At 36.8% G+C, this 27,331-nt stretch overlaps 1 protein-coding gene across 1 annotated transcript in view; it reads right to left on the bottom strand.

The window, feature by feature from the left end:
- Nucleotides 1–750: 750 nt before the first annotated feature.
- Hcn1 (hyperpolarization-activated cyclic nucleotide-gated potassium channel 1) overlaps nt 751–27,331 on the bottom strand; it is a 404,097-nt gene continuing 377,516 nt past the window's right edge. The window contains exons 7-8 of the mRNA NM_053375.2: nt 5,459–5,623; nt 751–1,990 (exon numbers count right to left, since the gene is read on the bottom strand). Coding sequence (NP_445827.2) covers nt 1,032–1,990; nt 5,459–5,623 — 1,124 coding nt within the window. The 3' untranslated portion in view covers nt 751–1,031. The remainder of the gene's footprint in view (nt 1,991–5,458; nt 5,624–27,331) is intronic.

Genomic DNA, 27,331 nt, shown 5'->3' with positions numbered 1-27,331 from the left:
TTATTTTTTTTTGCCCCCAAAAGCATGCCAGGACTAGGTTCAGATGCTTGATTATGTCAAGAAGGAATAAAAGTAATGATTTTTGGTGTAATACAAGCAATTTGTAGGTTCAAGCATACAATTTTTGCATAAAATATTGCAGGTTTAAATGATATTGTAGGTCTCAAGCAATTGCATTACATTTGAACAGTTGTCACAATTATTATGTTTTGTGAAATTTTAAAACTCTAACTTTTGAAGTGAAGCAATAAAACTAAATTCTTAAACAGTGACTTTTACCTTTATTCAACACAGAATAGTTACTTTTATTCAGGTTGGAAAAGTTATTTACAGCTAACATTGACTGAATCTTGGTAAAAGTCCAATAACACATGAAGACAAATATCTCCTCACCTTTCCTCACAAAATTGACGAACATGTTTGAGGTTAGAGGAAGCCTTAACAGTGGCAATGTTAGTCTCCTATGGTGGCTGAGCGTGTAGTGTGTTCCTTCACATAACTCAAAATTTAAAGCACCAAAATACAATTTAGAGCTATAAACTGGGATTTCTTTATTGAATCCCACATAATTAACAACCTAGATGCAGAGGCACAGTTAATGAAAGAAAGCTTTGATTGGTGCTATGCTGAAACTAATTGGAGTTGCCTTTTATTTCTAAATCAGAGTTTTGTTTCCAATGACTTCAAGAACTCTTCATAAAAGGGAGAAACACATATAACAAAGGAATTAAGTAAAAGGTTAGAAATCAATGATCTTACAACAATGTGTTAAATCCTTTAATGGTTTTAAAGAAAGGAAGACATAACACTGAAAGTTATACAAGTCTTTTGAACTTCTCTTGGGCATTTAGATATATATATATATTTAATAATATATGTATATATGTTTTTACATTTGCATGTACGCCAGAGCTTCTAAAATATCTTTTTAGAGTAGGCTATAGGGCTCTATCATGAGATAGAATAAAATAATATCTGAGAATATTCTGTTTATTAGAGTATTTCTTTTCTGCTTTGACAATCAGCAAGAATCATAAATTCGAAGCAAAACGTGGTTTTTCTGCATCTGGGTCTTTATTTAAGACTGAGGGAGACTCTCTCTGCACAGCTGCTGGTGGTGGGGGTGCTGGAGGCACTCCTCGGTTGGGGGGAATGGCTCCCGAGGACATCTGTCTGAACAAGGTGACACGCTGTGGCACGGTGCTCCTGCTCCCTGCCTGAAGGCCAGTGCTGTGGACTGTTGCCATGGGTTGAGGGATGGAGGCCAGGGACTCGCCCACAGTGGGATGCGGTCTGGAGATCATAGTGGAGACCTCATGGGGCAGCGAAGGCTGCGAGGCAGAGAGGGGCCTGACTTCTCTGGTCAGGTTGGTGTTATGAAGAGCTTGAGTGCTCTTGTGCACTTCATTTTTCGGTGTGGAACTACCAGGTGTCTGTGGCTGTTGCTGCTGCTGTTGTTGTTGCTGCTGCTGCTGCTGCTGCTGTTGCTGCTGTTGTTGCTGTTGCGGCTGCTGCGGCTGCGGCTGCGGCTGCGGCTGAGTCTGCTGTACCTGGGATTGCTGTAGCTGCGGCTGAGGCTGCTGCATGAGTGACAATTGGGATGCAGTGGGAGAGGCATAATGGAAAGTTCGCGTGGCCAGGGGGCTCTGTATAGGAGGACTGCAGACTGCTGTGGTGTAGGAGCAGGGTGAAAGGATGGCTGAGGGTTGAGGCGTCTGTGTGCTGGGGCTGGGTGAGTGCAGGTTGCTGTGAGAGAGGCTGGTCGCTGTGTAGACTGGTGGAGATTGGGTCCTCATGCGCGACGTTGGGGTGGTGGTTGAAGATGTGCAATTCAGGGCTGTCATTTGAGGATAGTTGATTGGAGGGATCGCTTGTACCATCTCTCTGTCATGCTTCACAATCTGCTTCAGGATCTCATTCTCCTGGTTGTTGAAAACACCAGTGTTCAGATCCTTCTGGAACTTCTGCAGGAGAATAGAGTTTTTCTTGCCTATCAGCAAAGGAAAAATAGTTACTTAGACAGGCTGAGGAAAAAAAACTCAAAGCCTCAGGGGCCTGGCTACTCCAGTGTGACGTTTGTCAGTGTTAGGGTTTAGAAGTCAAGAACTTACCTGTCACCATCAAACAGAAATGAAATTTCTGCCTATGCATAACTTCGCATCTGCTTAGAAATCTCACTTTCTACTTAAAAAAAAAACGGCAAAGAATAAAGATGGCAAAAATAAAAGCTGCTTTATAGAAGAAATGTACATGTTTCGTAGAATTATTTGAAGAGTCCAGGAGAAGAGGGTGTTTGGGTCAGGCTGGGCCTAGAATCATTATTTTAATTTTAAGTTGTATTTTCAAGGCAAGACAATGGAGGATAAGAGACAACACTAAAACACTTGCTTTAAGACACAGTCAACAAAAGGATTTAAGTAGAACCATTTATCCAATTTTCAAGATTGTGAAGCAGAAATATTCATCATATTTATGACATGGAACAGGTAATATCACTGGTAATTCAGGCTGGAGAGGAGAGAGGCTATACGACAGTTTCATGGAGAGCTGTCTCAGAGATGCAAGGTACCAATGACTGTTAATTACACCTGCATATTTCTCTCATCTCTGGAGCTTTAAAAAATATGAAAATCAGTGCATGCCAGTTAAGTGTGGTCCAGATTTTATCATGGAAACAGCTTTCCTCAGGGGATGCTTTTATGCTGGCACATCGAGGCTCAGCTCATGATCATCACTCTTCTGTACAGTGGCTATTCGGGGGAGAGTCAGCTCTGCCCCTCTCATCCCACTTCAGGACGCAAATAAGCTTTAGTTTTACTTCCTATCATATTTTTTGAGGGTTTTGCAATAGATGGGCATTCCCTGGCATAATATCAGTTAGAATCAATAGCTAGTTTGTAAAAATAATAAAACAAGAGAAAGGGGAAATGTAAATAAACATAATAACCAATAATATATTTTAAAAAATAATAAAATAAAATAAAGTTAAAACACAGCAGACGCCAGGAGCACACAACCCACTGAATCAGTTATGTTGGGTACATGTGGGATGACAGAGACTGCAGAGGCAAGTACATGGCCTGCAGTGATCTGTATCAAGTACTCTCCATAGATGTTGTGATGTTAGCTTGGTATTTTTGCAAGATTGGCGACTATGGGAATGAGAGGGTGTGTCTTTGACTCCTTTGCCTGCTCTTGGAACCCTTTTCCTCCTGTTGGTTTGGTTGCCTTGTCTTATTATACTTTGTTTTGTCGTGTTTGGTTGGTATCTCTTGAAGTTTTGCTTTTTTCTGAAGGGACAAGGAGAGGGAATGGACTGGGAGAAAGGGGAATGGAGGAGAGACAGGGGAAGAATAGAGAGAGGAAAAACTGTGGTCAGGAGGTGTTGAATGAAAAAAAATATTTTCAATAATAAAAAATAGAATACACATATATATAAATAATTATGTAATATGTGTGTACATATATATAATATATAGTATATTATATATATATACTGAAATAAGCATGGTAACTGAAAAGTGAATAAATTATGCTCTACTGTTAAGTAGTATAATTTCAAAAGTAAAAGTTTATTTTCAACAAGGTGCATTATGATAATTTTCTCAGATGCCAAGAGCAATTTTTTTAAATCATTGTCATAATAGGTAATGTTCCTTTTTCAAAGCTTCTCTCATTTCCCATAGAAAAAGTCACATATGTTAGTATTAATAATCAATACAGATATTTATTTGATATATTACCTTAACTGACTACAATAAATATTTATGTATTAATCTAAAACTAAGCTGGACAATGTTACTGTTTAGTTGAACAAGCAACATTTCATGATTAAAGTATCTTTATTCGTGGAAAGAATTAAAATAATCATTCTTGCTTTAATGCAGTTAGAATTTTATCAGTTTCAAAAATACCAATATTTGGTGCTGACTAGCAATGTTATTCCTTGTGCTAGTCACTAAAATGATTTCATGTAACTTTCCTGAGAAGTTATTATTTTACAGAGAATGAAGATGGACCAGATTAATAGAAATTACTGTACACATTCAACTTTAAGAATGTGTCTTAAGACGTCTATTTGGTTTAGCAAACCACTCTCAAATACAGGGAAGTAAGTTTCTGTGTCTATCATGAATACTTACATAGCAAATAATAAAAAATTGTCTTCAAATCCTGCTCGTAGGAATGTCCTCTTATTTCATGGGTGCTATCTTTCTAAACGACTACATCTTGTTAATTTCTTAAGTTTAGTATGTTTGTTGTGCCCTGTGATAATGTCCACATAGTACTTTTATCTCATCTATTTAAAATCTGCCATCCTGTGGTAAGTAGAGCGAAGGGAAGACGAGACACTGTCTTAGAATAAGACCTTACCCATGTAAGAACAAAGTTCATGAGCCACCTGTTTCTTGCCTTCTAACTGACCCCGACTCCATCTGCCTCCGGTATATTTACTCCCTCCGCCTTCCACCCCCTTCAGCACACATGTATTGTAGAGCTGGTATTGCAACTGTAGCAGTAAGACAGAGATTCTCTCTCCATTCATAAAATTTAGTACCTCTTTATTTTTTTTAGAACATTTACTGTAACAAAGGCAGTGTGGTGGAGGGAATGTAGAACACTATACAAGAACACACCAAGGGACTTCAGCTTAGTATATGAGGAGGCACCATGAAACGTTTCTACAGGGAATAGTTTTTAAGCTGAATTATGAATCTACTGCAGATCTATGCTAAGACAGAGGGGAAGGAAGGATGAGGTGAACAAAAAGGTTAAGGTTTGAAGAATAAATGCATACTATCTTGTTAAATCTCAGTGTATCCCAGACTAACCAAGGAATTTAACAGCAAGACAGCATAATCCTACTTTGCTATGGAGACTATGCAAATCGTTAGGTAGTTAAGAAGTTCTACTTAATAGATTTTAGTTTTCTAACAGAAAATACTTCATAACATTGATGTTTGCAAAGGAAACATCTATGTAGGGCATTTCTACAAAGGATTCTGTTTGAGTCTGTATTACAAACATTTTGACGCTTCTGCTGAGACTTAATTACGCAGGTTTTTAAGTTTTTGTAATGAAGGTATAAAGAGTGTAAAATTGGCCATTAAAGATAAAACGAACCTTGTGATAAAATTTGGAATGTAATATAGACTCGTGATATTAGTATTGGGTATTATTATAGTGCTATCTAGAATTTGTACCATTGCTTTTTACCTGAAGATTCAAACTGAAGTGATATCACTTGGGTTATCAGATTGCATAGCTAGTGAAAACAGACATGAACAAATCAATCCAGAACACCTAGAAGGAGCACATACAACCTCAGATCTTTCTAGACAACTATTTACTACACAGCTATTTGCTATTTTTAATACAAATTAACAAGGGATCTATGCACTACAATTTGAAATGAAAACTAAATTGTGCTTGAGGAAAGTGGAAAGCTAAGGAGTACCTATCCGATCTAGTCGGTCAATAGCAACTGTCTCAAAGGCTCTTCTCATCATTGGATATTCCTCCAAGACCTCGTTGAAATTGTCCACCGAAAGGGAGTAAAGGCGACAGTATGTATCAGCTCGAACACTGGCAGTGCGCCGGCCCTTGGTCAGCAGGCATATTTCTGTAACGAAAGAAGGGAGAATGACTGGATTGGTTATGCTCCTTTCCAAGTTTTAAATGCCTCTTATAATTAGAAGTTTCATGTGAGTAAGCATCGGTTAGAGGTACCCATTTTCAACTCATCACGTAATTCACTTGTTTAATAAAGCCTTGTGACTCTAATATTATTTTAAAATTTTATTTGGAGATTAAATATAACTACAAATATCCTTTGCCTTCCTTCTCTCCAAACTCTATCACACCTACCCTCATTCAAATTCATGGTTTCCTTTTCCCCATTATTATTACATTCATATGTCTATATGCGTATTCACGCACATCCCTAATGTAGCCCATCTGTGTACTTTGACTGCTGTGTATGTTTCTAAGTCTGACCATTTGGCAATGGACAATGTCTACCCTAAAGACTGTAAGTGTTTTATAAGAATAGAGGCTTTGGGGTTCAAACAAGCAAGAAGAAAGTTTACACTCCAAAAAAAGAATGGAGGTAGCTTGGTTTGAAAGATATTAAGAAATACATAATGGAATTAGAAAAGAAATGCTACAATCAGAAAATTTTGTAAACTCTAGAGAGCAGGAAGCAGATAGTATGATCTAGAGAAAACATAAGTGACTCTAAATACCTCAGTATCCTTTGTGTGCTCCTTTTGATATTAGAATGAAGAAAAGACTATTTCAAATATGCAAATGTGGTTTCCTAATCAGATAACATCCAAGAATTCCTCACTAATATATTATCCTCAAAATACAGTAACTGCATATTTTTAATTAGAATTTCCCATTGTGAAATAACCTACATTATTTTCAAAATTTTACTAACTAAATCAAATTATTGCAAGATTTTCCTTCTTTTAGACTTGGAAATATTTTAATTTTCATTATCCTTAAAATGACCAATTTGGAGGACATGAAATGGCCCATTGGACAAAGTCATTCGCTGCCAGTGCTAACAGCCTCAGCTCAAGCCCAGGCACCCACACTATAGATGCAACAAACCAATGGGCACAGGCTGTCTTCTCATCTCTACACATGTCTCATGGCAATGCTGATCCATGTATTTGTACACCCACACAAACAAATACATGCAAATAGAAATAATTGTTGAGTCACAAAGTTTCTAGTAAAATTAAAGTTTTTTTTAAAATATCCCTACTGTTCAGTGAAGGATTTTATTTGACACTTGAAGATATGAAAATAGCGTACAAGTAGAATACTATTCACACTGTTTTATAAGTTATGATTATTTATATGGCTAAATATGGAGAGATTCCAAGATGGCAGAAAACAAAGAACAAGCAAACCAGGCAGCATTCTCCTGCTTCCTCAGAAATCTGACAGAAAACATCTGACCATGGTGGCCTTGTATGGCAGTAATAATTTGCTGTTGATCCAGCTACACACATCAAAAATGCATGTGGTTTTTAAGAGATTCTTCTTTTGGTATAACATGAAGGGTATTGGCCTGATTTCAAGTCCTCAATTGTAGCCTAGACTGATGTCTTTTAGTTGAGAAGATTCAGAAAATTATCTACATTCTTTAGACATTGGACATTATTGTAAAATGTATCATTCAGTTTTCATCTCATCAAATCCATTGGATAGATTTTATTCATATCTAATTATAAAGATTTTAGCCTGATATTTTCTGGACCTTCATGGTGTATGGTGTGTAATAGTTGCTTAGTGTTGGCTGGTTGAATCAATGAATCAAAAAGGTGATTCATTCTGCAAAGTAAATTGTTAATCAAATGTTCACTCTATGAACAAAGTATCAGACCATGTTCTGTTATTGAGATTTAGATAAAACAACATTGGTTGGCTTGCTAGATATAACACATTTGTAATAGAACTTGCCATGTACCTAGTTTATGCCACACTAAACTGTGTTTTAGGTTTCTGGTAGGTTGTAAACGAAGAATCTATTGAGAAAATTTACCAGTGTTTTCTTAGATATAGATATGTAATAAATAACCAAGTAGAAAATTAAGTTGATTCCATAAACAAGAAAAAAGAAAAACAAATGAAGCAGAATTCCGGCAAAGCCTCCCATCTAAAATATAAATTTTAAATATTTCCTAATTACTACTTATTTCTCAAACTATGTGCATGTCTTCTTTATCAGCCCAGACTTCTTTTAGTGAGGGGCCATGGAGTTATCTCAGTAGTAGTGTACTTCACAGTACGCACAGTGCCAGGATTCAATCTGCAGATCCACATAGAAAAGGAAACTCCTCAGCACAAATATTCTTAGTGACAAATCTATTCACCTGCAGATTGCATTGTAATATGCCAGTCCTTTAGGTCAAATTTTCCCAATTTGCTTTGTAGGGTGATTACGGAAGTGGTAAAAGGTTATTCTATTTGACTAAGATGAAATTGTCAGTAATGTGCCCTGTCATAGGCACATTAGAAAGCTGGTCCCAATCTCAGCTTCAAAAAGACTGTTGTTTGAGAGATTAGATTTGGCCTAGCACACCGTGTGACTACTTTTAATAATCCTTCGGCTATGAGATGTATCATCTGCCCAGTGCTATTTTTGCTGACATTCGTTAACTCTGATTCTAAACATTTAAGTCCACTTGACATTACTGTCACCTATATGAGCAGTTATTTCCCGAGGTAGGGCGAATAGCTTCAAGCATTTTCCAACTCAGAAGGATTTCACTGACCTCTAAGACAGTTTGACATTGAAGTGACACAGAGTTAATAAGGAACTCATGATAGACTTTTGAAAGTACTGTTTTTAGCCTGAGCTCTAGAATTTATGTGAAAAGTTGTACTTTGTTGTTTACTGTCACTGAAAGAAATGTTGCTTCTTTTCCTACAGTTCAATATCATGAAATAAGAGTAATTATCCATTATGCAGCAAAATGCTATTTTTCAAAAATCTTCTAGTATCTTATTTACACTAATATGTAAGAGGAAATATCACTTTTCCTTTCATATTTATTATATTTCTAGTCTTTCTATTAGTTACACTAAAAGTAATAAGATGTTGCCTCCATATGGTATAAAAGACATTAACATTTAGATTTACCAATTTGCATATCCAGCTTATTATGTAGTGGTATTTTGGATGTAAGCAGATTAGAAAAGGAATCTGAAGAAATGTGGAGAGAATAAAACATTAAATGCCAGTTTTATGTTAGTACATATTTCAAATTTTATGATTTTAAAACACATTGTGTAGATGTACCACATTTTCTGTATCCATTCCTCTGTTGAAGGGGATCTGGGTTCTTTCCAGCTTCTGACTATTATAAATACGGTTGCTATGAACATAGTGGAGCATGAGTCTTTGTTGTATGTTGGAGCATCTTTTGGCTATATGCCCAGGAGAGGTAAAGCTGGGTCCTCAGGTAGTGCAATGTCCAATTTTCTGAGGAATCTCCAGACTGATCTCCAGAGTGGTTGTACCAGTTTGCAATCCCGCCAACAATGGAGGAGGGTTCCTCTTTCTCCACATCCTGGCCAGCACCTGCTGTCACCTGAGTTTTTTATCTTAGCCATTCTGACTGGTGTGAAGTGGAATCTCAGGGTTTTTTTTATTTGCATTTCCCTGATGACTAAAGATGTTGAACATTTCTTTAGGTACTTTTTGGCCATTCAATAATCTTCAGCTGAGAATCTTTTGTTTAGCTCTGTACCCCATTTTTTAATTTGGTTATTTGGCTCTCTGGAGTCTAACTTCTTGAGTTCTTTGTATATTTTGGATATTAGCCCTCTATCAGATGTAGGATTGGTAAAGATACTCTCCCAATCTGTTGGTTGCTGTTTGGTCTAACAAAAGTGTCTTTTGCCTTACAGAAACTTTGCAGTTTTATGAGGTCCCATTTGTCAATTCTTGATCTTAGAGCATGAGCCATTGGTGTTTTGTTTAGGAAAATTTCCCCAGTACCCATGTGTTCAAGACTCTTACCCACTTTTTCTTCTATTAGTTTGAGTGTATCTGGTTTGATGTTGAGGTCCTTGGTAGTCCCAAATACTACAAAATATATTGGGTGTGACTTTAACCCAGTAAATGAAAGATCTGTATGACAAGAACTTCAAGTCTCCGAAGAAAGAAATTGAGGAAGATCTCAGAAGATGGAAAGATCTTCCATGCTCATGGATTGGCAGGATTAATATAGTAAAGATGGCCACTTTGCCAAAAGCAATCTACAGATTCAATACAATCCCCTTCAAAATTCCTATTGAATTCTTTATAGAGATAGAAAGACTAATTTGCAAATTCATTTGGAATAATAAAAAACACAGGATAGGGAAAACTATACTCAACAATAAAATAACTTCTGGGGAATTCACCATCCCTGACTTCACCCAGTTTTACAGAGCAATAGTCATAAAAAAAACCTGCATGGTATTGGTACAGAGATAGGCAGATAGATCAATGGAACATAATTGAAGACCCATAAATGAACCCACACACCTATGGTCAATTTGTCTTTGACAAAGGAGCTAAAACCATTCAATGGAAGAAAGATAGCATTTTCAACAAATGGTGCTGGTTCAACTGGAGGTCAGCATGTAGAAGAATGCAGATCAATCCATTCTTATCACCATGTACAAAGCTTAGGTCCAAGTGGATCAAGGACCTCCACATCAAATCACATACACTCAAACTAATAGAAAAAGCGGAAAAGAGTCTCAAACACATGGGCACTGGGGAAAATTTCCTGAAAAAAACACCAATGGCTCATGCTTTAAGATCAAGAATTGACAAATGGGACCTCATAAAACTGCAAAGCTTCTGTAAGGCAAAAGACACTGTCGTTAGGACAAAATGGCAACCACCAGATTGAGAAAGGATCTTTACCAATCCTACATCTGATAGAGGGCTAATATCCAAAATATACAAAGAACTCAAGAAGTTAGACTCTAGAGAGCCAAATAACCAAATTAAAAAATGGGGTACAGAGCTAAACAAAAGATTCTCAGCTGAAGATTATCGAATGGCCAAAAAGCACCTAAAGAAATGTTTAATATCTTTAGTCATCAGGGAAATGCAAATAAAAAAAAAACCCTGAGATTCCATTTCACACCAGTCAGAATGGCTAAGATAAAAAACTCAGGTGACAGCAGGTGCTGGCCAGGATGTGGAGAAAGAGGAACCCTCCTCCATTGTTGGTGGGATTTCAAACTGGTAAAACAACTGGAAATCAGTCTGGAGATTCCTCAGAAAATTGGACATTGCACTACCTGAGGACCCAGCTATACCTCTCTTGGGCATATACCCAAAAGATGCTCCAACATACAACAAAGACACATGCTCCACTATGTTCATAGCAGCCTTATATATAATAGTCAGAAGCTGGAAAGAACCCAGATGCCCTTCAACAGAGGAATGGATTTAAAAAATGGGTACATCTACACAATGGAGTACTACTCAGCTATCAAAAACAATGACTTCATGAAATTCATAGGCAAATGGAGTGCACTAGAAAATATCATCCTGAGTGAGCTTACTCAATCACAGAAAAAACACACTTGGTATGAACTCATTGGTAAGTGGATATTAGCCAAAAAGCTCAAATTACCCAAGATGCAATCCACAGACCAAAGGAAGCTCAAGAAGATGGATGATCAAAATGCAGATGTTCCCACTCCTTCTTCAAAGAGGTAAATATCCATAGGAGGGGATATGGAAGCAAAGTTTAGAGCAGTGCCTCAAGAAATGGCCATTCAGAGCCTGACCCATATGTGGCCCATGTGTATACAGCCACGAAAGCTAGATAAGATTGATGAAACTAAAAAATGCATGCTGAAAGGGACTGGATATAGATCTCTCCTGAGAGACACATCCAGAACATGTCCAATACAGAGGTCAATGCTAACAGCAAATCACCAAACTGAGAATAGGACCCCCTTGGGGGGGATTAGAGGAAGGATTGAAAGAGTTGAAGGAGCTTGCAACCCCATAAGAACAACAATGCCAACCAACCAGAGCTTCCAGGGACTAAACCACTACAGAAAGATTATACATGGACTGACCCAGGGTTCCAACTGCATATGTAGCAGAGAATAACCTTGTTGGGGCACCAGGGGAACGGAAAGCCCTTGGTCTTGCCAAGGTTGGACACCCAGTGCAGGAGACCATTGGGGGGCAATTAGGGGGATGTATGTGCAGAATACCCATATGGGGGAGGTGGAGAGGGAAGGGAGGGAATGGGGCCTTATGGACAGGAAACCGGGAAGGGGAATAACCTTTGAAATGTAAGTAAAGAAATGTATCTATTAAAAAATTAAAAAAACACAGTCTAGAAATGATACATTCTCAATATGAATATTACAAAGAAATTGTTGCATATTGATAAACTTCACATGATGATAGCTATTTTAATGACCCAGAATATAGAGTTGTGTCATTTTCCAGTAAATATTTGGTAATTTCCCTGTGCATAGAGATCGACCAGCTTACACAGTCACCATGTCTTCTCGTATCCTGTTGGCAATTGTTACTTATGAATACTTAAGTCATCAAAAGTTATTGGTTTGTCAAGTTAATGATAGTTCTCACTTTGTATTAAGTTGATTCATTTCTCTTAAGAGGTATAAATTAGTCGTCTGCCAGAGCAGTGTTTGCTCTTAGCTGGTGCTCCATTAGCTCTTTATACTATTAGTCACGAGCCTGTCTTTCCATTCCAGTTGATTACAAACACTCCGAAGTGGTATTATGTTCCTTTGTCGTATATTTGTACATTTTCAATAAAGTTTGTACTTTTCACCTCTTTGCTTCTTTCCCCTACATCTCCCAATTTACATTGTTGTCTTTCCATTCCATTGTAACTCTTGTCAGCTGCCTAATATTGATGCAAATCCTATTTACACTACATTGTTCATAAACTTATCAAATATAAACATATACTAATAATCTTTCTTAAGCTAAAATACTAAATATTGATTATCTTGGAAATTCATAATCTGTTGCCTAAATAAAAAAGTCATTGTTATTCCCATGTAAGCCCCAGTGAACCTACATGAACTGAAATTTTGATTGGCCACACATATAACATAAAATTATCAAAGCTAAGGAAGGTAAGTTCAATGTCTTCTTGCTTCTAACCAGCTTTAAAAATCTACCAGATCATTCTAATTCTTTCCTTTTGATTTTAAATCTGTCAACACTCAACTCTTTAAAAGTTAATCAAACACTGTGCATTATAAATTTCTTTAAAAAGCAGCCAGATCTTAAAAAATTCATCAAATGATTTCAGAGCTTAGAGACCTCAGATGTGTTTTGTGAAGTGATTTCTTGTCAGCTCTGTTTTCCTTGTGTCATTTAATATGCTCACACAAAATGGGACAGAAGCATTACAAAAATACTTTTTTCTCTTGGAAAAGATTCACAGTATATTTATTAGATGAGTCTACCACAGAAATATTAAGTTATTTTCTTCTCAAATACTTCACCCAGCTCTCACACCTCATATAAACCTGCACATACTTCTCATGCATAAATACATAAATGACAATATAAAGATAATTGTAAACCTTTATGGTTTGTTTAATATAAAAATAAATGACTAACTCAGATTTCTACAGCATGTTCTTGCTTTAAAATTCATAGCTAGCATCTGGATACCTCATTAAAAAGCATATTAGGGTTTTTTTCTAAATCTAGAACATTTCCCAATGTTCCAAGGTGTTATCAGGAATAAGTTTTCAAGAAGATGAGATCAGAAGGGAACAAAAATTAAGAGATAGTAATTGTGAAAACTTCCCCACCACTACTAGCATTTTAAAGCCACAAGAAACATATAATGAGGAAATTTCACCAATCTGGCCAGCATTAGAAATTCATGCATTATGTCTTACAAAGCTTAAAAATAATCCCATAGAAAAAAATTTCTTCTAGTTTCTTCATATGACTTTAAATGGCACATCATTAACCATAATAGGGTTTTGTTTGCCTAGAGTAACATAGAGAAACTTACATGGGCATTGGGGCAAGTAATTCATAGACCAAGGGAAGAAGAAGACAGAAAAGCAAACAGAAGTAAGAATAGGTCAGTAAGATGCAGTAACCTTGGGTACAGGTTCTTGACATGGTGGGTGGTTGATAAAAAAGCATATGGAATCATTGGAGGGTGACTTGGTTTAGACCACAAGTCTAAGAAATGAAAACATCTTTAAACCCAATGTTATAGCAGGACATTTAAGGCAAAAGTCTATATGCAATATTCTGTTTTAGCACATGGCATGTCTTGCTTTGCATGGAAAAATCATTGAAATTATCTTTCTCTGAAAGGCAAATTCTTTCAAAATATTTGTTGTCCAAGAATAATTATATTTGGTTTGCAAAATTAACTGAAAGTGAGAATCTTAGTTGTCAACATAAAGATATATAAAGGAGTTTTGATAAGTTTAGAAATGATTTACAGGGATTTGCCTGAGCTAAAACTGTTGCACTGAACAAGGGAATAAAATTTTCCAGGATTCACTATGAAATGAGGCTGTAACTGAACTTGACAGGTGATAGTGAAGCCAGGGATTTGAAGCCAGACATAAAAGAAAAGCATCATCTCTTCTCCGACCGAAGATAAAATGTTATTTGGGAGGAAAATAACCAAAGTTTTGGAATCCAATGAAAATTTTCTTTCATGAAGCTTTTTCTTGCATAGACTTAGTTGCTCCTGTTGTTAGGCCTACCAGAAGCAGGGTTTTCCTGGGAGTTCAAGTTGCCCTATTTTTATTATAGACCTCATTAAACCAGTTCTAACTAGTTCGCCCAAGGTTAAAGACCTGACTGGCTAGCTCTTCCTGGCCGTAGGTTTTCAGCAGACTAAGACTCATAAAGAAGCCTGTTTTTCTCTGCATAGAGAATGATTGAAAATCTAACTACACTCCACATATTGCGTCCACACTAAGCACAGGAACCCCAGTGGTGGAGTTAGAGGAAGGACTGAAGGAGCTGAAGGGGTCTGCAACCCCATAGGAAGAACAACATCAACCTACCAGAACCCTGGGAGCTCTCAGGCACTAAACCACCAACCAAAGAGTACACATGGTGGGACCCATGCTCCAGCTGAATATGTAGCAGAGGATGGCCTTGTTGGACATCAATGGGAGGAGAAGCCCTTGCTCCTGTCAAGGCTTGTTGTGCCAGTGTAGGGGAATGCCAGGGCAGGGAGGTAGGAGTAGGTGGGTGGGTGGGTAGGTGGAGGAGCATCCTCATAGAAGAAGGGGGAAGTAAGATGGGAGAAGGGATTTCCAGAGGGGAAACCAGGAAAGGGGATAACATTTGAGATGTAAATAAATAAAATATCCCATTTTAAAAAAAGAAAGAAAATCTAACTATGCAGGAGTATGTGTTTGGTGTCCTGCTCAGCTCCTGAAATGTTTATACAACCTTTTAGGTAGCAGATTCCTACTTTTCTATTTTATTTTCCTCTTGAAAAGTCACAATAAATATTACATATAGTACTACTTAGAGTATTTGTAGAGCCATGGGGAGGCCAGGGAATAAGGAGAAAACCAATATTCAAATGTCTGTGAAAGCTAAAGAGAAAAAGTCATTATGCATGAATAAATCTTCCAACTAAGAAATCTAGACTGATAAACAATAGCTAAAATTCTATTGATTTTTTTCTAGTCCGAGAAATATCATTCTCCCTGACAACTAAGAAGCAAAATCAAAGTAGCAACTATAATTATATAAATGACACTGAAATGCTTAATTCAATTTTATATATATAGAGACTCAAAATATGTATTGACCATAAGCCTCTGCATTATTGAATAGTTACTTTTGTTAGGGGTACACTGATGGGTAAGAATAAGAAACGATGAGTCATTGAGGCAAAGGCTCTAGTTAGGTACCAGCAGGCCATGTCAATGTACAGTAGTGTATGTAGGTGTTGTCTTCAGCATTAGGGCCTTACTCTCAGGTTGTGCAGTGCAACCAATAATCTTGGTAGTAGACTGAGTTGTTTTGGGGTTTCCAATGAAACTCCTTGAGCAACAACTAAGTTCTATGTAACTCATTCCTGGCACTGGAGGTGGTGAATGACATCTTTTTGGAGATTGGGGATTTGGGAACTCCATGTAGATTTTCTTCAATATGTTTATATTTCATTAAGCTTGCACTGTAGTGAGCTTCCACAAACCCCTCAAATGTACCACATTCTTTTCCTTAATCCATTCTCTTCCTTCCTTGTCACTATTTAATCTTTATCAGGCTTCCTCTACCCATCCCTCTAAATACGTATTCTATTGCCCTTTTCCTCGGAGATCCTTCCCTCCCCTCTAATTTATTATTCTATACCTAGCCTTTGTGGTTTGATAGCAGCATGCCTTTCAAAGTCTTAAAGGCTAACGTTCACATAAAAAATAATATATGCTATGTTTTATCTTTTGGGATCTTACTTACCTCACTAAGGATGATACTTTTGTAGCTAAATCAATTTGCACATGATTTTCATGGTTTTAGTCCTTTAACGGCTGGATAATATATAACTATAAAATCAGTTGTTCTCATCCTGTGGTCTTGATCCCTCTGGGCACTGAATGACCCATCATAGGACTTGCATATAAGATATTGGATATATCAGATATTTACACCAGGGGTCACAGCAGTAGTAAAATTACAGATATGGAGTAGTAACAAAAATACCTTCATGGTTGTGGTCCCCAGAACATGAGGGACCTTATTAGAGGGTTGAAGTATTAAGAAAGTTGGGAACCAGTGGTAATGTGTACCATATTTTCATTACCCATTCTTTAGATGGATCTCTAGGCTGATCTGAATTTCTCTGGCTATAGGCAAAAGACTAGTATAGTTGGATGTTGACGTGGATCTACTCAGCTTCCTAAATATCAGCAGCACTGTTTTTCTTAGAATGCACATAAGACTGCATGCCTACCAGTAATTGGTGAGTATTTCCTTACCCTGCATCCTCGCCGGACAGTACACAGCCAACACAAAACAAGCTCAGATGCATTTGTGCAGAGTTCTTTGTTAACTATTGCTTTGTTTGGTCATCATTTACTGATCTTTTGCTTATACATGTGGTTTTTGATTTTGTATCTTTATGGTGTGTGTGTGTGCAGATGCATGTGCATGCACACATGTATTCTTGCTTGCTTGCATATGGAGTTTGTTTTATATGCTCTTTTTTTCCTGTTTGGTAGTTTGTTCATTTCATTTTATTCTTACTTGCTTTTCATTTGTCTGCTTTTTTTTTTATGAAAGAGAAGAAAAAGTGTGTGGATTTAGAATGGTTGGGAGGAACTGGAGTGAGAGGGGAAACCATAATGAAAATATATCGCATGGAAAAATATTTTTAATAAAAATGTAGTAATCAATTAAAAAGGAAACATGCATGCATTAAAATGGCAATAATAATAAGTAAATGTATTTTGTACAATATATTGTTTTATTACCTAATCTTAGATAAGTGAAACTAGAAGAAAATGGTAGCTCTGGGAAAAATATTAGACTAGAAATTCCCCAGTTGTGTTCTGTTAATGGATTTTTGCACACGTTTTATAATTAATTGAGAAATGACTTTTAGAGTTTTGAAAGTCTGCTTATAAAAAGATGAACTCTGATAGAGACCACATGTAAAGCAAAAGCCTTCATCTTGGCTCTCTGGCTGTTTGCAGGGATGTTTGCCAATTACTTTGTTAGATTTTTTTTTTTTGCTCTTAAGCTAGTTGCCCTTCACTATAACTTCACTTAGCCAAATAATTTCAACTTTGTTATTTTTATTTAAAAAACAGGGAGGCATGAAGAGGTGGGTGGGTAGGTGGGTGGGTAGGTGGGGAAATACCCTCACAGAAGCAGTGGGAGAGAGGGTTGGATAAGGAATTTATGGACAGGAAACCAGGAAAGGGGATAACATTTGAAATGTAAATAAAAAGATCCAATAAAAAAAACATTTGAACAAAGAAATTTGTCATGGGTCAATAATGTACCTCTCAGAATGTTAACAAAAATTCTAATAACAGATGACAGACAACTGTCAATGAATTTTTGGTCAAAGTGATCTAAGTGATCCTTAAAACACTATTATAGGCTTTTACTGTCCATTAGTCAATAAAGCACTTGCTATACAAGTGCAAGGCTCTGAGTTCAAATTCCAGAACTGACATGAAAAAAGAAATACTCACTTGTGTAAGAGTGGCATGCCCATTACGGAACAGCTGATTGCTTTCTGATTGGATTTGAGGCCTGTTCCACAGGAAGAAATGTAGGCCTGATACTGAACCCTTAGATAAGAGTCTGCACTGGACAAATGATGGGTTTTAAGAAGGAACTTATACCTGTTGGTTTTTCTAACTGGGTATGCTGTTGTACTGGGTTCTAAATACACATGACTATACCTATAAGTTAGGGTTATTTTCAGTCTTCATAAGAAGAGTTTTGTGTTTGTATTGAGTCTTAGGAAATGAAGATAATCACAGTGGGCAAAAGCAGGAAGCATACATGTCTATTGATTGCTCAGCCCTGAATGGAGCATTGTTACATAACACCTTTTCTATCTCAGGGACTATAACAGAAGAGGGGTCTGAAGGAATGTAAGTACCAAAGGATAAGAACTCAGGAGTGTAACCAGAAACTCATTGTCACTGTGTTTACCTGCTCAAGACCCATATGAGGCTGACAGTGTCACTATTTCTACCTGCTTCAGGGAGAGGTTTACCATTCTGATGGATTATTTGCAGTTAACTGTTACTTGAGGGGCAAGATATAGTTTCTTTAGTATTGTCTCATGGATAAGTTTGTAGAAGCTCCAGTATATAACTCCCCTTCCTTGCTCCTGAAACAAACCCTACTTAATCTTAATGGATCATACACACACATTGAAAGGGGACTGGGGAGAGAGAAAGGGAGAGATAGAGAAAGAGACACATGCAGAGAAACAAAGAGATAACATGACAGAGATAGACATAAAAGGAACCATCTCAGTGGGCAGAAAGCCTTCAGTGGGAAAAGGAGAATGGTGTTAGATGGTAATGATGGGAAACTGACCAAAGTCCATTACATATGGATGCCGGAAATGGTCAAAGATTTTTAAAAACATCTAGAACATTTAAAAACCAGTAATTTAAAGAATACACAAACCATTATTAGCTTGTCATTTTAAGCAAAGTAAACCAGTGGGGCAAATATCTTAACAGAATAGCCACATAACACACTATTGGATTAAAAACAACATTCATGATTCATCTACCTAGCATGGTAACAACCCAGGAAATTCTCCCATAAGATATGATCTGGCCTTCATCCAGTGGAAAAAACATAACTAAGCTCTGATTATACCCGTCCCAAGTCATGGCTTCAAGATCTACACCTTACCAGATAGTCAACAAACTAATATTTTATTTCTACATTTTTGAAGGAGAGAGAATTCACAGGGTTTTTAAAAATTATTTTTTATTCTTCTCTTATAAACTATATCCCAATGGCAGTTTCTCTCCCTAGCCTACATCCCTTCTAATCCCCCAGCCTTCCCACAGAAAGGAACAGGCCTCCCAGGGACATCATCCAATCAAGACATAATAAGGTACCATAAGACTAGACACGTACCATCACATCAAGGCTAGACAAGGCAACCAGATAGAAGGAAAGGTTCCATAGTAGACCTCTGCATATGCGTTATGGCTGTGTAGCTTGGTGTTCTTATTTTGTCATTTAAATAGAAAGTTTTAAAGGAAGATTTTTCCTATGCAGCCACATTGGGAAGATGAACAAAGACATCCAGCAAATACGTCAATATCCATCTTTGAGTCTTGTTGAAGTGAGGTCAGAGTTTAAGTAGAGTGCCAAGCATATAAAGGTCTAAGCAGCCCTGGCTCGGCAGTGATTTCTCACCTTCTGGTCTCAGCCTGCAAGGTGGTCTAACAAGTTGTTACATCTATGTGAAATCTCTGTCAAGGAAACAAGTTCCACCTCTAGAGGATTCTTTTCTTCCCCAAATATAAGATTCTTGGGAACCTTTCCATTTCTTTGGAGTTCATTGTTTCAATGGACTGATAGGTCAAAAGACAAAAGTACTACTTTAGAATTTGTTGCAAAAAATTATCACACTGAGGCAAGTTCCTGGAGGTGATAAGGAACTGGAACTAGTTTTGGTCTCTCAGCTCTCTAAGCCTTACAGTAAAATCTTCAATTCTTCCTCCATGGTATTTTCTTGAGTATTTGGAATATATATATATATATATATATATATATATATATATATATACATATATATATGTAATATTCACACGCATGCGTACATGCAAACACACACATATAATACACACACACACACACACACACACACTACAAATATATTTAACAGGAGCTTAAAATTATGTTTTATATACCAAAGCAACTATAATTAAACTCGTTGGAACATTTGCTTTAATTATGCAGTCTTTTTGGGGATAATCTTCTTGGAACACTGTAAAACAAATGCTAATCACTTTGTTAATGAGATAAATCTATTCAAACCCATTAGAGAAGCTTTTCAAAATTTCTATCTACTTGTTCTTTCTATCTGAGTGTCAAAAATGCCAGTTGGTTTACCTATTTAATTAAGAATAACAAAAGCAAAACCTCTGGTAACAACAGTTTTGGTAGGTTAATTAAAATAAAGTCAGTTCTACGTCAAATAGAATATCATGTACAAATGAAATAGAACAAAATGTATTAAACTTTCATGGACATTTGTTAACTATCTCTTAAAAATAAGACTTGAAGTATTTAAAATTACTTCAGAATTACATTGGCCGTATTTATTTGCACTTTTATGGAAATTAAGATATTATTAAACTTATCTCTATTAATATTGATGTAAAGGAAAGGTTTTAAAATTCAGTTTTCTTGAGGGGAATGTTACTTTCAAAATACCATGAATACCTTTCCTATTAATCTAAATTAGGGTTAGGGGCAAAATTTAATGTGAAGAATCTGTAAGTTGTGCATTTAGTTTTTCTTTCTTATTGGTTATTTTATTTATTTACTTTCACATGTTATTCCCCCTTCCAAGTTTCCCTTCCATAAGCCTCCTATCCTTCCCTCCCTCCCCGCTGCCTCTGTGGGGGTGCTACCCCACCCTCCCACTCACTCCTGCCTCAGTGGTCTGGTGTTCCCCTCTCCTGGGTCATTAAGTGTCTACAAGATCAACGGCCTCCTGTCCCAGTGATGTTAGCTAAGGCAATCCTCTGCTACACAGACATCAGGACCAATGGGTTCACCTGTGTACTCTTTGGTTGGTGGTACATCCAACATCTGTATTGGTCCAACTCTAGCAGAACCTCTCTGGGGACGGCTATACTGGGCTACTGTCAGTAAGCACTTCTTGGCATCAGCAGTATGTCTGGGTTTGGTGTCAGCAGCTGGGATGGATGTCTAGGTGGGGCAGTCTCTGGATGAACTTTCCTCTAGTTTCTGCTCCACTCTTTGTCCCTGCATTTATTTTTCTTTATCCCATCTGACACTTATATAGTATAGATAAATTTTCATAGCCAAAAGAGATAGAGTTATTTCTTTCAAGCAAAAGTAACATATCATAACAATTCATTCTTGAATACTGTTTACAGAGAACACTTCAAGTTACTTAATATGGCTTTCAAAGTGTCCAATTTTCTGCCCCTGCTCTAGGAGTCCACTCAGGGCTCTCTTGCATTTCAGGTTTAAGTATTCTACTTCAATGTAACCATCTAACTACTCTAACTTTGTGCCTCTTTCGTGTTGTTTTCTAGCCACAGAGGTAGATTGGATGTTATAATATCTATTCATATGGACTTACCTATTCATTCTTTCCATCAACATAACACGAGTCTTAGTCATTTTTCTTGTGTGCATCTTCATTATTCTTTTGAAGCACCATTTTTAGAGTCCTCTACATACATAAATATTTTCCAACCAAGACACAGATTCAGTGTGATAATCTAATTTATTAACAGCTCATCCAATATTATAGCCATACTCACTGTTAATCTTCTCCCATATGCATCAACTTTGACAATGTCTGTCTTCAATGTGGCCTTCAAAATTGTACTTTGTGGCAAATGTTACAAGATCACATTGAATGGCTATACGACTTAGGGACTGCCATTTGCTGTTCAAGTTGGGGAACAGAAATTTTTACATAAACTAGACAATTAACTTAAATTTAGTTCCATAAATGAAGTATTTCTACTGTTCTAAGTTAAATCTCAGAAATGCCAACAGATGTGATTTCCTCTGTTCTACTTCGTGACTTAATGTATAATTCCTGCATATATAACTGTGCATCATAAGCATCCTAGGTATCTGTGGAGTTCTGAAAAAGGTTTTGGGCTCCTTAGACTGGAATTACTGGCAGTTATAAGCTGCCATGTGTGTGTTGGTAGTTAAACCTGAGTCTTCTGGAAGAAAACCTAGTGCTCCTCACCACTGAACTATTTCCCTAGCTTCATGCATAATCTTTTAAGTAATTAATATTAAGTTAAATATAAACTTATACTGTACTTTTCATATTTGAACTCTACATAGAAAATACTTGTGTTTTCTAATTAGTGTGATTTTTAATGATAATTTTTGCCACTTAAGAAGTTGCATGGTGTTAATCTGTGTTTATTAATCAAATTTGATTATTTTCAATCTAGGTTTCAGTGATTACTATTTAAGAATCTTATGTTAATATTCACATAAAAATGAATTATTCCTCATGCATAGGTCTTAATTTGTTCTTTTAATGGACATTATTTTACTTAATGTGGTTTTTGATTCCTAAGAATGTTTTGCAGAAAATAGAGTTTTCCTAATATTTTTGTCTTTTACTAAAGTTCTGGGAATCTATTATCCATGAAAGATAGAAAACCAGTTATCATTTGAATAATCAACTAATATTTCTGTAATTTTTTTAGTTAGTATTTTATGACTTCATAATTTTGCTTTTAAGAAACTAATCCAATGTCATCCTTTTTCATTGAATGATTAATTCAATAATGGTAGACTTTTAAGAGGTAGATTACCTGCCTAGAAACGCACAAATTTGAGTGCTGCTGTACACATGAGTTGAGATGCCAAAAGGCTCTTTGACATGTGCTTCTACCTATGATTAGTCTGTCACAGGTAGAAATACGTTAAAGATAAATCTAAGTCTGCAACCACATTTTCAGGAAAAAAATGAGTTTGTAGGTTGAAAAAAATGCTTTTCAATCTTAAAAATGAAGTTTAACTTTGTATTATTTCAAAATTGTCCTATCGCTCTGGGTAAAATGTCATTTCAAATATATTATGTGATCAAGACTCAACTAGAATGACTATGGAGTTTCTGCTCAGACTCAATGGAGGTGTCCCTACGTGTGTGTGTGTGTGTGTGTGTGTGTGTGTGTGTGTGTTTCTGTGTGTATGTGTGTGTGTGTGTATGTTGTGTGTGTGTGTTTGTGTATGTATGTGTGTGTGTGTATGTTGTGTATGTGTGCCTATATAACATCTTTCTATATACCAAGCCATTTATTTTTATTTGTTTAACAGCTCAAATGCACAGAGGGTCATAGACTACAAATAGTTCTGTTGTAAGAAGTAATGAGTGTGAATTACAGAACAGACCCTGGGCTTTCCACTATGGAATAAGATGCAAACTACATAACAAATATCTATCTGAAGGCTTATACTTAGCTTCTAAGTAGTAAGTATAAAAGGGATTAATGATGGGAAAACATTGAAATTACTTGTAGTAGTATTATTTTGTCTGGACCAAGAGTTTGTATGAGGAAATGCTTTACAAATGGCAAAAGAATGTGGAAGAAAGCATGTGTGAATTAACTTTGCTAATGATGACAAGGGCAGTAACAAACATTCAGGAAGCATTTCAGAACTACTTCAATAAGGAACATGGGAAGTTTAAAGTGAAGGAAATGTATCTAACTTCATTTTCATATATAACACTGACATTTTCTACTAAATATTCTCTGCTCCTCAAAGAAGGGAAACAAAATCTTTCTAATGAGAACTTCTGTTATTTCTTCCACACAGTAAAAAGAAACCTTTTCTGAGACACTACAACGAGCCACTGTGGATCAGGATGACTAAAGTTGTCAATAGTGTGCTCACTGTAACCCAAAGATTAATCAGTTGGGGTATATGGCTAGCTCCCCTAGGCCAGCTCAGGTCAAGTGGCAAATGACTGGACACAATGCTGACCAATGAAGTGTTGTTATATATAAAGTGTTTTATTGTTTAAATGCATTTGTAGTCATCTAAAATTACATCATGTATTGATTTCTCCCTTTTGTTGTGTATCTCTTTTCTGAAGCAACTAAAATGTGAACTGTGATGGGGCAGAACAATGCTTCCCTTCTTTACTATTAACTTCAGTACTATTACTTACAAAAGTCACTGACATATTATAATCATTTGAAACACACTGTAGTAGTATGAATGAATAAGTCAATGGGCAAAGGAGGCAACATGTGTTTAGGCATCATTCTCCAGCTATATTTAAACTTTCTTTCATTAAGGAAAAGAATTAAGGTAAGGTAATTAATGGCCCAATTCATTTACATTCAATCATATGTAGACACAAATGAATAACACAAAAAAGCCAATTGATTTGCTGTTGCTATTGATGCATAAAATAGAAAGTCAAAATAAAAGTAATAATTTTTAAATTTAAAAAGTCCACAAGCAAGGAGGTAAAAGAAGAGAAAAATTGAAAAAGTTAAACCTAATGTATATAAATAATTCTATATATTATTCTTGCATTAACATATTTCATTATAAAGTAGTAAAAAAAAGTTCATTATATTTACAACCACTTAACCCACTGGGCTTTAGGACTGCAAAGATCAGATATAAGTTTCTATAATGCAGGAGAAATAACCAATAGCCTAATTGCCACTGATCATGGTATCACATGTTTCTCCTCAGCCTTAAATTATTAAGTTGAGCTGAATTCCTCTGCCAAGTCATATCTATTAAGTGATGCTTACCATCAGTGTGGCAGCAAGGTAATGGATTCACCTTGTTTCCATTATCAAAGTGTTTCCTAATAAGAACTTTCTTCCAAGGCAGGTCTGGAAAAATTTCTCAGCCCATGTCATTCTCTTACATAAATGTTTCATGATGAAGCACATTTTTCTGCCATGTAGCAGAAATTGTGTTTTTCTGGGTAGATAGAAGTAGAGCCATTCTTTTATGAATGTTCATTTTAATAGGCTAATTCATAAACTGGACATTAGAATGTATGATCATGATCTTTCTAAGACCAGTGGATACTGTAAAGATGAGCTGTAGGTTTGACCTTTCTGAGAAGAGAAACAACAGGTAATTTGTGGAACAGTTCATTTTCTATATTATCTAGAAAATTATCTAGATTATCTCAATTATTATTTGTAAAATTAAAATATGCCAGATAGAACCATGTAGCGGCTAGCTAAAACAACTTGACACAATTTACATTCACCTGGGAAGGTAATCTCAGGTTCTATCCTGGATATGTCTGTGGAGATTACCTTAACATGGCCATTGACATGGGAAGGGCCAGCCTAAAAAGGGGCAGCATGAGTCCTTAGTTGAGACCCCAGACTATATTGGACAATATAAAGTGGATGTTGATGTGAGTAGCTGATGCAAGTTTCTGCTATCTTGCATGCCTTAGAGTGATGGACTATGACCTGAAACTGTGAGCTAAAATAAAACCGTTCTCGCCTAGGTTGCAATTGTCAAGAGATTTTATCACAACAGAACCAATACAAAGACACCGATGAAGTTTGAACTATCATACATAAAACATACATGTTCTTCAGATTTGAAGCCTTTTAGAAAGACTAAAGCGCAATGCATTCTTTTTACCTGACTCCTTTTACCTTTCTTGATGCATATATGTTGTATCCGGGTTTACACCCACATTAAATGGCACAAGAGAATAGGAGTTGGATTCCCTGACAGGCAAGCAGATTGGGAGAATGGCCATAGCTAAATGATAACGATGCTGACCTTCCAAGATGGCTAGATGGCACCCTTCTGACCTGATACGAAAGCATGGCAGATTAAAACAAAGACCCTGAGGGGTTTTCTTTCTTGACAGTAGGACCCTTTGCCTATAGATGGTTCTGAAAAGTTCAAGGCTTGTCTGTTATGCACTTACCCCACACTAGTGGGCATTTCAGCTCCTTTGTCTTTGTTCAAACTGGGCAACCCTAAAATGAGGGAGAAAGAATTTTCTCGAGGCCCTTTAAAGTCTCAAGCTGTCAATAAGGAAGTAAGGCATCAGGATTCAAAGTCTTCTCCCTTCTCCTTTACAGAGGGTCTTTTTCATTGTGTGCCATGGTGTGTGTGTGTGTGGGGGGGATTCTTATCTTTCATAAACACCTTTTTATATTGACTGATTCTCTTTTCTGTGTGTGCTATCTGTTGCACTTAGGGTTTTCCCCCTGCCTTTTAATTCTGAAACCAGCAGAGAAAATGGACCCAATGAACACCCTGGTACAGTAACATTTTCATATTTACCAAATTATGTGAACTAAAACATGCAGTCAATTGTGAAATTTCTTTATCTTACTCTCCAAATTGATAGACTACAATTCTTTTAATTCAGCCTTGTGACTTAATGTCTTTCCTAACCCCATGCCTAGAATTTGCTGAAATTCTTAAATGGTTTCTAAAAGAAGTGACAGATGAAAAGAATAGTGTTGAGGTAAAGTATCTTCCGAAACCAGCTTTATGAAGTCCATTGCAGGCACTGTGGAGGAACCTGAAGCTTCAGAGTTGTCAAATAAAATGAGGTATCTAATCTTCAAGATTTTGGGGGAGACAGGAAGGTCTCAAATCACATGGAAGCAGGCTCAGTTAATGCATGACCTACAGGACATACTACATGCTCAGCTAATGCTACATGGCAAAGGAGGGAAAGAGAGTACTTGGGTCATGGAATATAGGTCATTCTCAGTTGGAAGGGAGTGGGGGTACTAATGTTTGACCTATAGAACATCACAGTGTTCACACTGCCTAGGACTCAAGGGTTCTGAGCAGTGAGCATTCAGGCTGCTAGGTGGCAGGGGGATGGTTGTAACTTTGCGCAGCTTGTGGAGGAAGGATGGTTGAATGGGGAAACAACTTTCTCCACTTTTCACTGTAGCTAGGAAGGGACGCAGTGCTTTGGAGTCCTCTAGCAATAGGTGTTCACATGGCTCGTATTTTTTTTAAGATTTATTTAAATTCATGTATGTAAATATGCTGTCACTGTCTTCAGACACATCAGCAGAGGGCATTGGATCCCAGTACAGATGCTTGTGAGCCACCATGCAGTTGCGAGGAATTGAACTCAGGACCTCTGGAAGATCAGTCCATGCTCTTAGCCACTGCGCCATCTCTACAGCCCCCCTAGCCTGATCTCTTAACGTCTTCCTGTCTACTTCCATGCACTGGTCTTTCCCCTATTAGAATGCTTATTCCTGAATATGAAATTGATCTTTACTTTAAAAAGCCTTAAATTATTGCTCATTAACAATAAGAAAAATGCCAATCCTTTACGAAGACATAGGAAGTGTTTATGGTCCAGATTCTGTCTCCTCGCTGTACCGCCTGCCTCACACAGTTCATTCCAAGCAGTCCAAATACTGTTTCTATACATCCTGAAACTCTGTTTCCACTAACTCCAGGTTTTATGTGGCCTTCTTTCTGCCTGGAATGTACATCCCACAAATATCCTGTCATCCTATTTCCTCCTATTTACTGCTGAGGTCCAAATTAAGTGTCGCCTTGCTCAGAGAGCATTATTGTTGGACA

This window comes from Rattus norvegicus, chromosome 2 (genome assembly GCF_036323735.1).
Source record: "Rattus norvegicus strain BN/NHsdMcwi chromosome 2, GRCr8, whole genome shotgun sequence".
NCBI classification, from domain to species: Eukaryota; Metazoa; Chordata; class Mammalia; order Rodentia; family Muridae; genus Rattus; species Rattus norvegicus.
The sequence above is the reverse complement of the archived record's forward strand: the minus strand, read 5'-3'. Positions and strand labels throughout refer to the sequence as shown.